The sequence below is a fragment of the Protopterus annectens genome, chromosome 5.part0, assembly GCF_019279795.1.
Source record: "Protopterus annectens isolate FY-2018-M chromosome 5.part0, PAN1.0, whole genome shotgun sequence".
Taxonomy (NCBI): Eukaryota; Metazoa; Chordata; order Ceratodontiformes; family Protopteridae; genus Protopterus; species Protopterus annectens.
The window spans coordinates 207,505,709-207,519,035 of record NC_056735.1 but is presented as its reverse complement, the minus strand read 5'-3'; the positions used below and the strand labels follow the sequence as shown (position 1 = coordinate 207,519,035).

Below are 13,327 nucleotides of genomic sequence, written 5' to 3'. Positions count from 1 at the left end.
AAATTCTTCAATTTCCAAGTGATCTAAAGAAACCATATTCACGGTCCAAAAATCTTTCCAAAATCGAAAACCACCGGTGAATTACTAAGAACAATTAGCGGGTGCAGAGTAAAAACCAGAAACCAAGGAAAATAAATCCAAATACACCACTCAACTCCACAGGAAGGTCTAAAAAACAATAAATTTATTCAAGTTGTACACATAATGGAGTGCTTTTGTCCTTTCAGTAAGGATTTAATCAGAATACAAAACGTTTAGTAGAGCCATTAAATTTATAGCCCTAAAATTCTTTTGGTTGATAGTAAATAATCAAACAAATTATTTAACACCTACCCTTGCATGTAAATTACTTGTTAAGAAATTGATATACTTCCAAGTTAACACGTAAAGTAAAATACTTGTTAATATCTTTTTCATAAAAAGTCTTATCACGTAATTTGTGGGAGAACATGTATTCAGTGTCATATTGTAGATAGGGGGGAGTTATAAAGTGCCCACCCTTTCACTTAGAATAGATTTTATGGAAATGTTTTTGATTAAACCAGATGAGAAAGTAGCATTACACCTAAGCTGCCAAAACAATTTTCGTTTATTTAAGTTTCTTTTCCAGTCACCACCCCTAAAGTTTATCTTATTGCCTTCTAAAATACCAAAAGAAAATTTACTAAAAGTGCAACAATTCATGGAGTGTTCAAGTAAGGTGTTAGTTTCCCTGCGAGTAGATATGTCTTAAAAATGTTCATAAATGCACGTTTTTATTGCTCTTTCCATTTTGCTAACATAAAAAGCAGGGCACTTATCACACTTGGCTAGGTACACTGTTCTACTAGTTCCATAATTTCCTTGTCTGAACACTACCTTTCTATTTAATTGTTATCAAGTGTAATATTCTGTGCCTTGACTGTATAAGCCCACTGCTTGCCTACACCTGCCACAGGAGTCTGTACCTTTACTCTCTGACTGTTTCGTCCAGTTTTTATCTTCAACCAGTTGTTTAAAATTTCTTCCGGATTTAAAAGTAAGCACTGATTCCACTCCCACTAATTTGTGTAGCTCTTTGTTCACCTTAAAATTACTCCAATTCCTTCTCACAATGTCTAATTCCATTGGAAAGATGGTTATATTTTAACACAAGTGCTCTGTTAAAATTAACTTCACAGCTAACCCTAGTGGTTCATAGGATGGTACTAGGCTGTCAGCTCTAAGGCCTATGCAAGCCTAGCCATAACAATTCCCTGGATATTTCTTCCCACAATATTTACTTCTCTGGGCCCCTGTCTAGCAGGGCAACTGACATGATCCCCGGGGTGAATTTCCTATCTCCCATCCAATCATCAAGGTTCCTTTTGAAGAGGGCCAGTGAGGCGCTCTGCTTGACATGTATGGGCAGTCTATTCCAGAGTATGGGGAGTCTCTGGGTCAGGAAGCTATCCCTCCAGCATGTTTTGTTCATTGTGATGATGAGGTTTAGATCCCTGGAGCGTGTGGCTCTGAGGGATTGGGATTTCTTTAAGTGGAGCATGTCCAACAGCTCAGGGTTTGACATAGCCTTGGTGGATGTTAACTTTTTACAGGTGCATGTTATGGTGAAGGAAGTCTGCATTATTGTAACTTTTAAGTATCTGATCTGTTGTATTAGCTAAACAACATTCTAATTTATTCTGTTGAGCACAATTTGTAACATCCTAACTTCATTCCTTTGAGTATGAATAATTCTCTGTCATCTTAGTAGCACAAACACTTCAAGAAAGTCACATGTAGCATTGATTCTGTTTGTGTACAGATACACATATATTTGATTCTGTGAGAAGAGTGGCATGAGTGTAGAATTTCAGATTTTGAACTTGGTAGCCAGAGTGGCTCTAAGTGTTTTGCCAGAAGTGAATAGACTGATGTTTAGATGCAGCTGATTTTTTATTGGTTGAGTAAGCAATATTCTTTTATTTTTTTTAGCTAAATATGCACATTGTGTTTGAAAGCGAAAAGGAATTTCAGCTGAAAGTAAACCTATGGGGGGTAAGTGTTTTTTTTTGTTCTTTTGCTATTCAGTATATTAATGTATTTTTCATTGTTGGTTTGCAATTTCAGGTGAGTTTGGTTTATTCATTCATATTTTCTTTTTATTATTACTTCATTTCCTGTATCCCTTCCCTTTCCATGCCATTGCACTTAAACAAATGATATTATGTAGTCCTATCTCGCCTACATTCTTACCCGTGGGACACTGACTTTTCTAGCTTGAAGTCTTTCATTGGCTGGGCTAAGCAGGTATCCCATGGTGCACTGCTCCACATCCCCAGATCTCGTTTGCCGCTCGTGTAGCTCGGACATGGTCTCGCTTTGGCTGTGGCTAAGTACCTTTTTTTATTGTATTGAGAAAAAGTTTGTCATAAACAAAAAGCTATTTTCATAGCTATTGTCCTTGTGCTGTTAAAGTTGATAGTTTGTTTGTTTTTTGTGAGTATCCCGCTAACTGTCCCCTCGGGCTAGGCCCGTTTCATTTAGAGGACCTAGTCCTTTCGTCCTCCGTTGCCTACCCGTTTAAATTAGAGGTTTGGTTTCTTCCCTTAGGTGGTCATTAACCATTTAAGTTAGAGGTTTTTGACTTAGTTGGTCTTAGTGTGTGCGTACTGTTTTTCGTATATCGGGTTCCCACGTTTTTGTGGTGTTGAGTGTCTGAACTTCTTGTCAGTTCTCTAGGTTAAGTTGTGGTTGTTTGTTGTGAAGAATGTCTAAAGTTTCCAAAGAGTACAAACCTTCGGGTTTCAAAAAGTGTTCTAAATGCAGGTACAAAATGTCCATCACCGATGGACATTCAGTTTGTGTCTATTGCCTGGGAGCCATTCATCTGCAGGAGTCCTGCAGTTTTTGTCATGCTTTCAGTCCCAGAGTGCTCCAAGAGAGAAAGAATAAGCTGATCTTAAAGGGACTGTTGAAACCCTCGTTCGAAGAGGCTGTGGATTCTTCTTCCAGTGATAAATCTAAGTCATTCAAGTCTACGAAAAGATCTTCGGCTCCGTCAGCTTCTTCGGAGCCTCCGGAGAAAGTCTCAAATATTGCATCAACTTCCTCGGCTCCAATGTCCTCGGGGCGCAGCAGGTGTCGGTGTTGATGGAACCGGCGTCAGCTCCAATTATTTTGGAACCTCTTTGGAGCAGATCGACCAGTCTCAGACCAGTCTCTCCTGAGAGGAGATCTCGATCTCCCTCTCTGTCCTCCAAATCCTCCAGGACACTTTCAGATATGGATGTTGATAGAGTGGTCCAGAGGCTCCTCCAGTCGCTGGTTTTGGCTAAATTGTTTTCGGTTCTGGACCAGTCGGCTCAGGAGCCCGTCCCGACCCCTTCTTCGATCATTCCTCCTCTGAGCGCATCTCTGTCTTTGGAGCCGGAGTGTTCCGCTCTGTGTGATGTTCCTAGACCATTTCCGATGGCCCATCCGGCTCCATCAGTGCCGACAACGGCTCCAACCCCTTTGGCTCCGTCCTCTGGGTTCGGGACTCTGGATTCTTCAGTCGGGCCCAAGGGGGACATATCGGGACATCTTTCGGTTCCAAGTCTCCATGTCAGTGCCTCGGCTCTGGGAATTCCAGCTCCTGTCATGGTCTTGGAGGCCGGCTGGTCCTCGGACTCGGTGGGGCCGGCCTTTGAGGCCATGCGGACTGCGCTGGCCAGATCGTCAGCTACATCAGGCAGATCGGTCACTGTCCCCCACCACTCCGGTAAGAGCCGCCTCTGATCACCACCTATCCATGGACAGCAGAGCACCAGGGCCTAGGGATACCCACACGAGTGGTCCCCAACTTTGAGGGCCCTTCAGAGTTCGTGCCTGAGGAGCCCCCTAGAAAGAAAACGTGCAAGAGGAAGCACATAGACTCCCAGGACGAGTCCCTCACTTCTGGTACTGACCTCGAAGAATTGGCGGGGTCCCCCAAGTCATCCTCTGTTTCCTTCTCCGATATCCTGGAGATACTGAAGCAAAGAGGTGACTGGCCTTCCAAAACCCCTTCCGAGGAGTCACTATTCCTTAAGGCCTTTGGTGCTCAGCCTTCCACCTCCTGGGTGTCCCCACCCTTCGATGAGCTCCTAGATTTGATCTGTCGAAGGGTGTGGGAAAACCCTGATTCTGTGGAGCCTGTACCCAGGCGTCCCAACAAGTTTCTTTCTGCTCCTCAGGGTAAGGAGTTTCTGTCCATAGGAATCCCTGTAGATGCCATGGTGGTGGCGGCGGCCACTCAGGAGGTAGCAGAGACCTCTTCCTCAGTCCTTCCTCCTAACAAGGAGTCTAGGACTATGAACCGGTACGGGAAGCGTACTCTGTCGTCAGCAACCTTTACCTTACGGTCGCTGAACTATCTGTCTCATTTCACTCGGCTCCAGAGAGATCTCCTCAAGGAGATAGGAGATACTCTTGCGGGTAACCCTCAGTTCTATTGTCAACTCCTCCATGCGGCTCATTTCGTATGCAGCCGAGGGAACGAGTAGGGCAGCAAGCTCAGGAGTCGCCCTTAGAAGGCAGGCCTGGCTGCGCCTGTGTCACTTCGCGGAGACCTTCAAAGTCTTCCTTCACAGATGCCCCCTTCAATGGTTCCTCCTTGTTCGGAACCAAAGTGAAAGACACCCTCACCAGGTGCGAGCAAGAGGGAAAGACCCTGTCTGCCATAGGGGTCCGTTTTTGCCTTCCTTCTAGGCCTTACCCCAAGGCCCAGCGAGGTGGGAAGATGTGGTTCAAGAAATCACAGAGGTTTTTTCCTGCCGCACAAGGTGAGTCCCCTTCCAGAGGCAGAGGAGGGGGAAGTTATTCAGGGAGACGCCGCCCTAGGGGCAGAGGGGGCCTCTGCAATTCGGGAGACTATGATTCCTTTCGCTGCTCCCCCCACTCTCGTTCCTGAGGGAGTGCCCAACTGTGCTTATCCGAAGCCTGTCGGGGGTCGACTTTCGTTATATCCGGAAGCCTGGGAAAGCATCACCCAGGACCGATGGGTATTACGAATAATTTCCAGAGGTTATCTCATCCTGTTCACATCAGACCCCCCTTCAATCAGACAAATCCCTGACGTTCCACCCAGTCAAAGGGATCAAGCAGCCTCAGAGGTTTCAAAGCTGCTAGGAGAAGAAGCCATCCAGCGTGTCCCCTTAGACCAAATCGGAGTAGGGACTTCTTTTTGGTGCCGAAAAGAACAGGGGACCTGAGACCCATATTAGATCTCAGCCAATTGAATAACTATGTACAGAAGTCCAAGTTCCGTATGGTCACACTACAGTCGATTCTGCCATTGTTGGGAGAGGAGATATGGATGTGCTCCATCGACTGCTTAATACCATATCAAAATGGACAGGGTATCCAGGAGTCATCTACGCTTCTGGCTGGGAGCCAGTCATTTCCAGTTTCGAGCCCTGCCCTTTGGTCTCACCACAGCCCTCAGGGTGTTCACCAAGTGTATGTCAGTGGTGACTGTTCACTTGAGACGTCAGGGATTCCAAGTGTTTCCGTATCTGGATGAATGGTTCTTTACCGCCCCCACCAGGCATCAACTGGTCCAGACCAGGGACGCTACCATCACTTTATGTCAACAGTTGGGCATAACACTAAATTGGGAAAAATCTGCTTTGTTGCACTCGCAGCGTGTAACCTTTATAGGCGCAGAATTAGACACGAGCGTTTTTACCGCAGGAGAGGATCAGAGTCTTACAACAACAGATACACATCCTGATGCCCCTGAGGAAGGCAAAGGCGAGATGGATTCTCCAACTCCTGGGGACCATGGCAGCAATGATTATGTCGGTCCCTCTAGCGAGATTGCACGTGAGACTTCTTTAATGGCTCCTCTTTGTTCAATGGACTCTCCAAAAAATTTCCTCTTTCCCACCCCATTTTGCTCACAGACAGGTGCAAACAAGATCTCATTTGATGACTTTGCACCAACAGTTTGGATGGGGGAAGGCCCTTCGTTCCACCCATCCCGGTTGCCACAGTGACCACTGATGCCTCCCAGATGGGGTGGGGGGGGCATTATCTTGGCAGGACAGTCCAAGGCACATGCAAGATCACGAGATACATTTGCACATCAACGTCCTAGAGATGAGAGCAGTGCTACTTGCGTTGCAGGCACTTCAGAACTTTCTACCTCTAGGGACGATTGCAATACACTTGGACAGCATGTCAGTAGTGTGGTATCTAAACAAGCAAGGGGGAACCAGGTCTTACACCCTGTGCAGAGAGGCCATGCAAGTGTGCAGTGGGCAGTAACTTCCCAAAGGTTTCTGGTGGCAACGCACATTCCAGGGAAGTCCAACGTTATTGCGGAAAGGCTAAGCAGAGCCATTCTGATGCCTTACGAGTGGTCCCTGAATTGTCTAGTTGCAGAACGAATCTTCAGCAGATGGGGTCAGCCTTGCTGCGACCTTTTTGCCAGCCCCCTCAATGCCAAATGCAGCAGCTACTTCACGCTTATCCCCCCACAGGGGGAGTCACCCAGGGATGCTCTAGTTCACGATTGGCCCTCCGGTCTGCTTTATGCTTTCCCTCAGTTTCCCTTGCTATCAAAGGTGATTCAGAAAGCGCAAGCCTTGGGAAGCAGAATTATTCTGATTGCTCCACACTGGCCTTGTCAAGTCTGGTTCCCCTTTATTCAACCATACATTGTGGACACTCCTTGGATTCTGGACCCTCAACCAGATTTACTGACATACATGTCGGGACAGTTCCACCCCTCTCTGACGACCCTTCGGTTGACAGCCTGGCTTCTCCGCTTCCATCGTTAGTTAGGCTTCATAATTTTTCACCGGCAGTGGTTCACATTTTATCCTCTTCTCATATACCATCTACTAGGAGGATTTATTCTAGCAAATGGAAAGGTTTTCTATTTGGGCGCATACCCAGGGAATTGATCCTTACACAGCTCCAAATTGCCTCAGTCTTGGAGTTTTTGTCTATGCTTTTTCATCAGGGTTCCGCATCAGCTACCATCAAAGTTCAGTTGGCAGCGATCTCTAATTTTCATGTGGCTAATGAACCTAGTCTCATGGCTCGTAGACTCTGCAAGGCTTTCCTGAAGGGTACTCTGTCACTCCGTCCTCCGATCCTATCAAGCCCTGGGACCTCAATTTTGTTCTACAAGCCCTCACTTCACCACTGTTCGAGCCTGCAGCTACCTGTGAATTGAAATTCTTGACCTGGAAAACAGCCTTCTTAATAGCAATCACTTCAGCAAGGCGAGTTTCAGAAATTCAGGCCCTTTCCATCAAACCTCCTTACTTAATCTTCCATAAGGACAGAGTTTCTCTTAGACCGAACCCTTCTTTCCTTCCTAAATTGGCTTCTGTGTCTAATCTTAAGCAATCCATTGAGTTGCCTGTATTCTTTCCTCATTTTTCAAACAAGGCAGAATTTAAATTTCATCAACTGGATGTACACAGACAGATGTTCATCGTGTTTCACTGTTGCAGTCATTACACTTGGGTTATCCTGCTGGCAGGCGACCTGCAGTCGGCCCGATTTCCAAAGTCTTGGTCCTGAGTCGGTTGCTGTTGCCTCTTCCCTGACGTCAGTGCGCCAGGGGTATATAAGATGCAACCGATGCCATTTTCTTCAGTCTTTCTTGCCGCGCGGTGCCCGAAGCAAAAGCAGTTCGCAAGTGCCGGTCGTCCGACTCCTGAGATTTTCGAATTCGAATTTCAGAACCGAAATCTTCAATAAAGCTAAGTACCCCGTTGGGGAAACTTTTTCTTGCCTCAGACCAATGTCAGTAAAAGTTAATAATTGTATTTCTTGTGGGAAGCAAATACCTCATAAGGGTTTTCATTCTTACTGTATTCCATGCCTAGGCCCAGACCACGAAGTCACTAGTTGTCGGTTATGTGCTAGATTTAACAAACGCACCATTAAACGTCTGTTTGATTTTGCTCTGCATTACTTTGGCCGAAGGTTCAATTATACAATGCCGTCGGAACAACCGACGACCGGAATTCACAAAAAACACAAAGACAAGGATAAGGACAGGCATCCGAGGTCCAAAACCGACGACGAAGCCTCTTCTAGGCCAATCGCCGGTTCTCAGTGAGGCGCTTTCGCAGCCCCTGACACCCACTACCTCAGAGCCACAGGCTGCCTCCGACTCCCACGTGGAGATAACTAGGCCTCTGGAAACTCAAGGTATTGGGCCTACGGAAACTAATCCCTCAGATGGGTCCGGAGCCACTGTGCAGGCATCGGCTTCTGAGGGTGTTTTCAGACCTTCACAGCTTACCATCAAAACAACAACCAAGTCTAAAACACCACTAAAGACAAAGAAACAAGTACAGCATTCTCCTGGACAGTCCTCCATGCCTAAGAAACAGATGCTCAAAATGGCCGAAGACCTAATTACTCTGATCAGGGGTTCCCATCCCCCTGCTGATAAAAGGCCTAGGCAGGATACAGACTATGATTCCTCTGATCAGGTTTCCTCTGATTCCTCTTCAGACCAGGGATACACTCTACCCCCCTATGAGGACTCTGATGCTGAAGAATCTATTCCTTCAGCCTCTCCTCCTGAGGATTACTCTTTTGGGGAAACTTTACATACCATGAGGGAGCATTTCCATTGGGAGAGCCAGGATTATTCAGAATCCAAGAAAAGGCTCAGAGATTTTCTTTTATTGCCTCAGCACCAGACCCCTTGCTATTCTGCCTGTGTTAGATATTGTGGATGATGTGTTCTCTGAATCCAGTTTAACCCCTGATTCTTTGTCCCCAGCACCAGTCAAGCCAGATACGTACTATAGAGTCCCTGACTCTCACAAATTTCTTTATAAAAACCCTGCTGCTGACCCAGAAACTATTTCCCATGGTCCCAAAGAGGTAAAGGCTTCCACTGCTAAACAATCCAGTTCCCTCTGACAGGGATTCTAGAGCATTGGATAGATGGGGGAAGAAAGTTTACACTTCTGCAACTTTAGCAGTAAGGGCTTTAAATTGACAGTTCTACATGCTTAAATACCAACAATATTTAATGTCTCTGTTAAAACAGAAAATGCTTACAAGCCCAGAAGATCCTGACTATAAGGAAATGCAGGATTTATCTCATGCAGCTGAAAAACATACTCTGCAATGTGGTTTTGATTCATTAGAGGCATCTTGCAGAGCCACAGTTACAGGATCTGTGATTCGAAGGCATGCTTGGGTAAAAGAACAAAGTCTACCTGATCATGTTAAGGCAAAATTATTGGATGCTCCTTTACAGCATGATATCTTGTTTGGTGTTAAGGCAGAAGAGGTATTAAAGAAAATGGAGGATAAAGCAAAATATATGCAAACAGTGAAGGATTTCTTACAGGTACAGCCACCTAGATTTAGCAGAAATTGGCTATTCTAAAAATTGTCCCTTTACAGTGTCAGACAGACCACAAAGAGGCAGATACTGATGCCCAAGAGGCAGATCTCAGCCCCAAGGCTCTTACAGACCTTGACAGTGGGGTGCTTCAACCCCAAAAGGAGGAGAAGACAAGTCACAACCTTATAGGAAACAGTCCCAAAAGACTTCCCCTTTCAAATGCCAAGCACTTACCTTTTGGCAGCTCCCTTAGGGGGAAAACTAGCACTTTTTTCACAAAATTGGCATATAATCGCCCAAGACAAATGGGTACTGACTATTGTGTCTCAGGGTTACAGATTCCACTTTCACACTCTACCAAGGCCAAAAGGAATGCCAGACCTGTCACAAAATCAATGGGCAGAGGCACAAAAACAAATTACAGCCCTCATAGACATGAGAGCTATTCAAGAAGTGCCACAACAGGATCAAGGACAAGGATTTTACTCAAGACTTTTCTTGGTCCCCAGAAAGGACAAAGCTTGGTGACCCATACTGGACCTGTCTATTCTAAATACTTACCTGGATGTTCTGAAATTCAAAATGTTGACACTTCAGCAACTTCTTCCCATGCTGGGCAAGAAGGCTTGGCTTGTTACTTTGGACCTCAAAGAGCCATACCTGCATGTCCCAATCAGACAAAATTGCAGAAGATACCTCAGATTCATAGCTGGCACAATGCATTACCAATTTTCTGCACTGCCCTTTGGCTTATCTACTGCGCCCAGGATCTTCACAAAATGCCTGGCACCAGTAATTGCATTTTGCAGACAAAAAGGAATTCAAATATATCCCTACTTGGACGACTGCCTTATTCAAGCAGAAAGCAAGGACATTCTACTAAAGCATCTGGCATTTGTAAAAAGAATACTTATGGGCCTAGGGTACACAATAAATGAAAAGTCGAAACTAGTGCCCTCACAAGAGATAATATTCCTGGGTGCAAGCTTAAATACAACTTCCCAGATGGTTTATCTCACGCCAGACAAGCAAAGGCAACTGACTCAGTACTTTCAATGATGGCAACAAAAACCCAACTCCCTGCAAGAAAAATTCTGCAGGCTTTGGGGTTCATGGCGTCCTGCATACTACTAATACCATATGCCAGACTGCATATGAGGAAGTTACAATGGTATCTAAAAAGTGTTTGGAATCAACACTGTCAACACTGTCACAGTTTGGAAGTAATAATACCACTTATTCCCTGCCTACAACAGGAGTTTCGATGGTGAGCACAGGCATGTCATCACAACAAGGGACAGCCTTTCACTTTACCCACAGCCAGGCAGGAAAATGTATTCAGGGCAAGTGGGCCACAAACCAAATGCATCTACACATCAATCAAAAAGAGATGCTAGCTGTACAAAATGCCCTGACAACTTTCAAGGACCTTCTGCATCCAGGACAACTATTACTAAAGACGGACAACACCACAGTTATGTGGTACATAAACAAGCAAGGAGACACACATTCCTATCCCCTCTGCAGACAAGCCATGACTTTGTGGAACAAAGCACTGACCTATCAAGTTCATCTGCAAGCACAATTCCTGCCAGGAAAGAAAAATACTCTGGCAGATGACTTAAGCAGAAACATCATGGATCCTCACGAGTGGAAATTAAATCCACAAGTATTCAGCATGATAACACAAAAATGGGAGTGCCCAGACATAGATCTTTTTGCCTCTCCTCTGAACTGCCAACTACAGAAATTCTGCACAAGGACTTACCACACACAAGCATGGAAAGTGGATGCTCTCTCATTCAGCTGGAAAACCCTAAAAGTTTATGCCTTCCCACCACTGCCTCTCCTTTCAAAGGTACTCCTAAAAGCTAGACAAGAGAGGCCAAAAATGATCCTGATTGCCCCAGACTGGCCACGCCAGCACTGGTACCCAATCTTAAAGAACTTGGCTCAAGGCCCAGCATGGATTTTACCTCAAATTCCTCATCTGCTGACTCAACAAAACAATCAGATCCTGCACAGCTAGCTCAAAACCTTAAATCTGGCTGCATGGCAGATACCTTAGCCAAGCAGCCAACACCTCTCTCTAAAGCTGTTATGGATGTCATTTAGGAGGCCCAGCACCAGGAAAACTATTCAGAAAAGTGGAAGAGATTCTGTGCCTGAAACCAGGCTCAAGGCTTTGACCCTCTTGTTCCAAATATTCCTCAGATATTACAATACTTACTGAGATGCTGGACAAAGGCCTATCCTTTTCATCAATTAAGATGCACACCTCTGCCATTTCAGCTCATTACAACACGGAACCCCCTATTTTCTCTCATCCATTACTAAGACAGTACCTCAGAGGGGCTAAAAACATAAGACCGCCCCAGAGAGCACCAACATCAACTTGGGACCTCAACTTTGTCTTGGAAAAACTAACTTACCTCCTTTTGAGCCAGCCAATTCAGCAGAATTAAAATTTTTGTCATGGAAAACTGCTCTGCTTCTGGCAATAACTTCAGCACGAAGAATCTCAGAGCTACAGGCATTAATGGCAGTGGAACCTTTCATCATTTTTTCATCAAGATAGGGTTTCTTTAAGAACACACCCTACATTTATGCCAAAGGTGGTATCCAGTATGGCTCTTAACCAACTATTCACTTGCCAACATTTTATCCAAACCCCCAGAATAAAGGGGAGAGACTTCTGCACTCATTGGACATACACAGGTAGTTATGTTTCTACTTGGACAAAACAAAAGCTTTCAAGAAAACTGAGCAATTATTGTTTGTAGCATATGCTGCAGGATCACAGGGAAAGGCTATTTCAAAGCAGACTATTTCAAAGTGGATAGGACACTGTATCTGTTTCTGCTACACACAACATGGAAAAACAGTGCCTAACAACATTAGGCCACATTCTACCAGGGCAACAGCCACTTCAGCAGCCTTTCTTAGAGGAGTACCAACCAAGGATATTTTGGAAGCTGCAACTTGGAGTTCAGTGCACACCTTTACCAAGCATTACCACTTGCCTCTCTACTCTAAATCCAGAGCAGGCTTTGCCACTGCAGTGCTGCAGGGCCTCATAGCCACTCCAAATCCTTTATAGACCTAGCCTCCCAACCTCAGCTTTGGGATTCTACCCAAGTGTAATGACTGCAATAGTGAAACACGATGAACATAGTACAGTTTTGTACCTACCATAAATGTAGATGTTCGAGTGTATTCACTGTTGCAGTCCATGTTACCCACCCTCCATCCCCACTTACTTTGCTGGGACTTATCTATGCCTTTCTATCCTATACAACCTATGTAGTGTATTTGTTTGTAAATAAGGGTATTGTTTTTGTATTTACTGTATGTTTTTGTTAGCAATATGTATTGTCCATCTATATGGGGGCACCTGACATCTGGGGCAAGAAAAACTGAAGAAAATGGCGTCGGTTGCATCTTATATACACGTGGTGCACTGACGTCAGGGAAGAGGCGACAGCAACTGACGCCGGACCAAGACTTTGGAACTCGGGCCGACTGCGGGTCGCCTGCCAGCAGGATAACCCAAGTATAATGACTGCAACAGTGAATACACTCGAACATTTACATTTATTGTAGGTACAAAACTGTACTTTACGTTTCTATCTGCACCGAACAAAAGATATCCGGAAGTCTGAGAAATTATTTGTCTCGAACAAAATTGGGTCCCCGGTCTCTAAGCTCACCATTTCCAGATGGATATCTAGTTGCATCTCTTTCGTCTGCCACGCAGGAGGAAAAGATCTGCCATTTCCGGTCAAGGCTCATTCTACTCGGGCTGTTTCTACATCCACAGCTTATCAAGCCAGATTGTCAATGGATGATATATGTGCTGCAGCTACTTGGGCTTCCCCTCACACATTTGTTTCTCATTACAAATTGGACGTGGTTTCCAGGGGCAGGTCGTCCTTTGGCTCCATAGTACACAGGAGTATTTTCCTATGAGCCACCCAGGATGTAGGTGCTAGGGACGCTGTCCCACGGGTAAGA

General features: G+C 45.2%; 1 protein-coding gene across 1 annotated transcript in view; it reads left to right on the top strand.

Annotated features, from left to right (window-relative positions):
* The window catches only part of CHORDC1 (cysteine and histidine rich domain containing 1), a 1,140,261-nt gene that overhangs the window by 961,820 nt on the left and 165,114 nt on the right, over positions 1–13,327 (top strand). Inside the window, exon 10 of the mRNA XM_044072202.1 lies at positions 1,954–2,016. Within this exon, the coding sequence (XP_043928137.1) occupies positions 1,954–2,016 (63 nt within the window). The remainder of the gene's footprint in view (positions 1–1,953; positions 2,017–13,327) is intronic.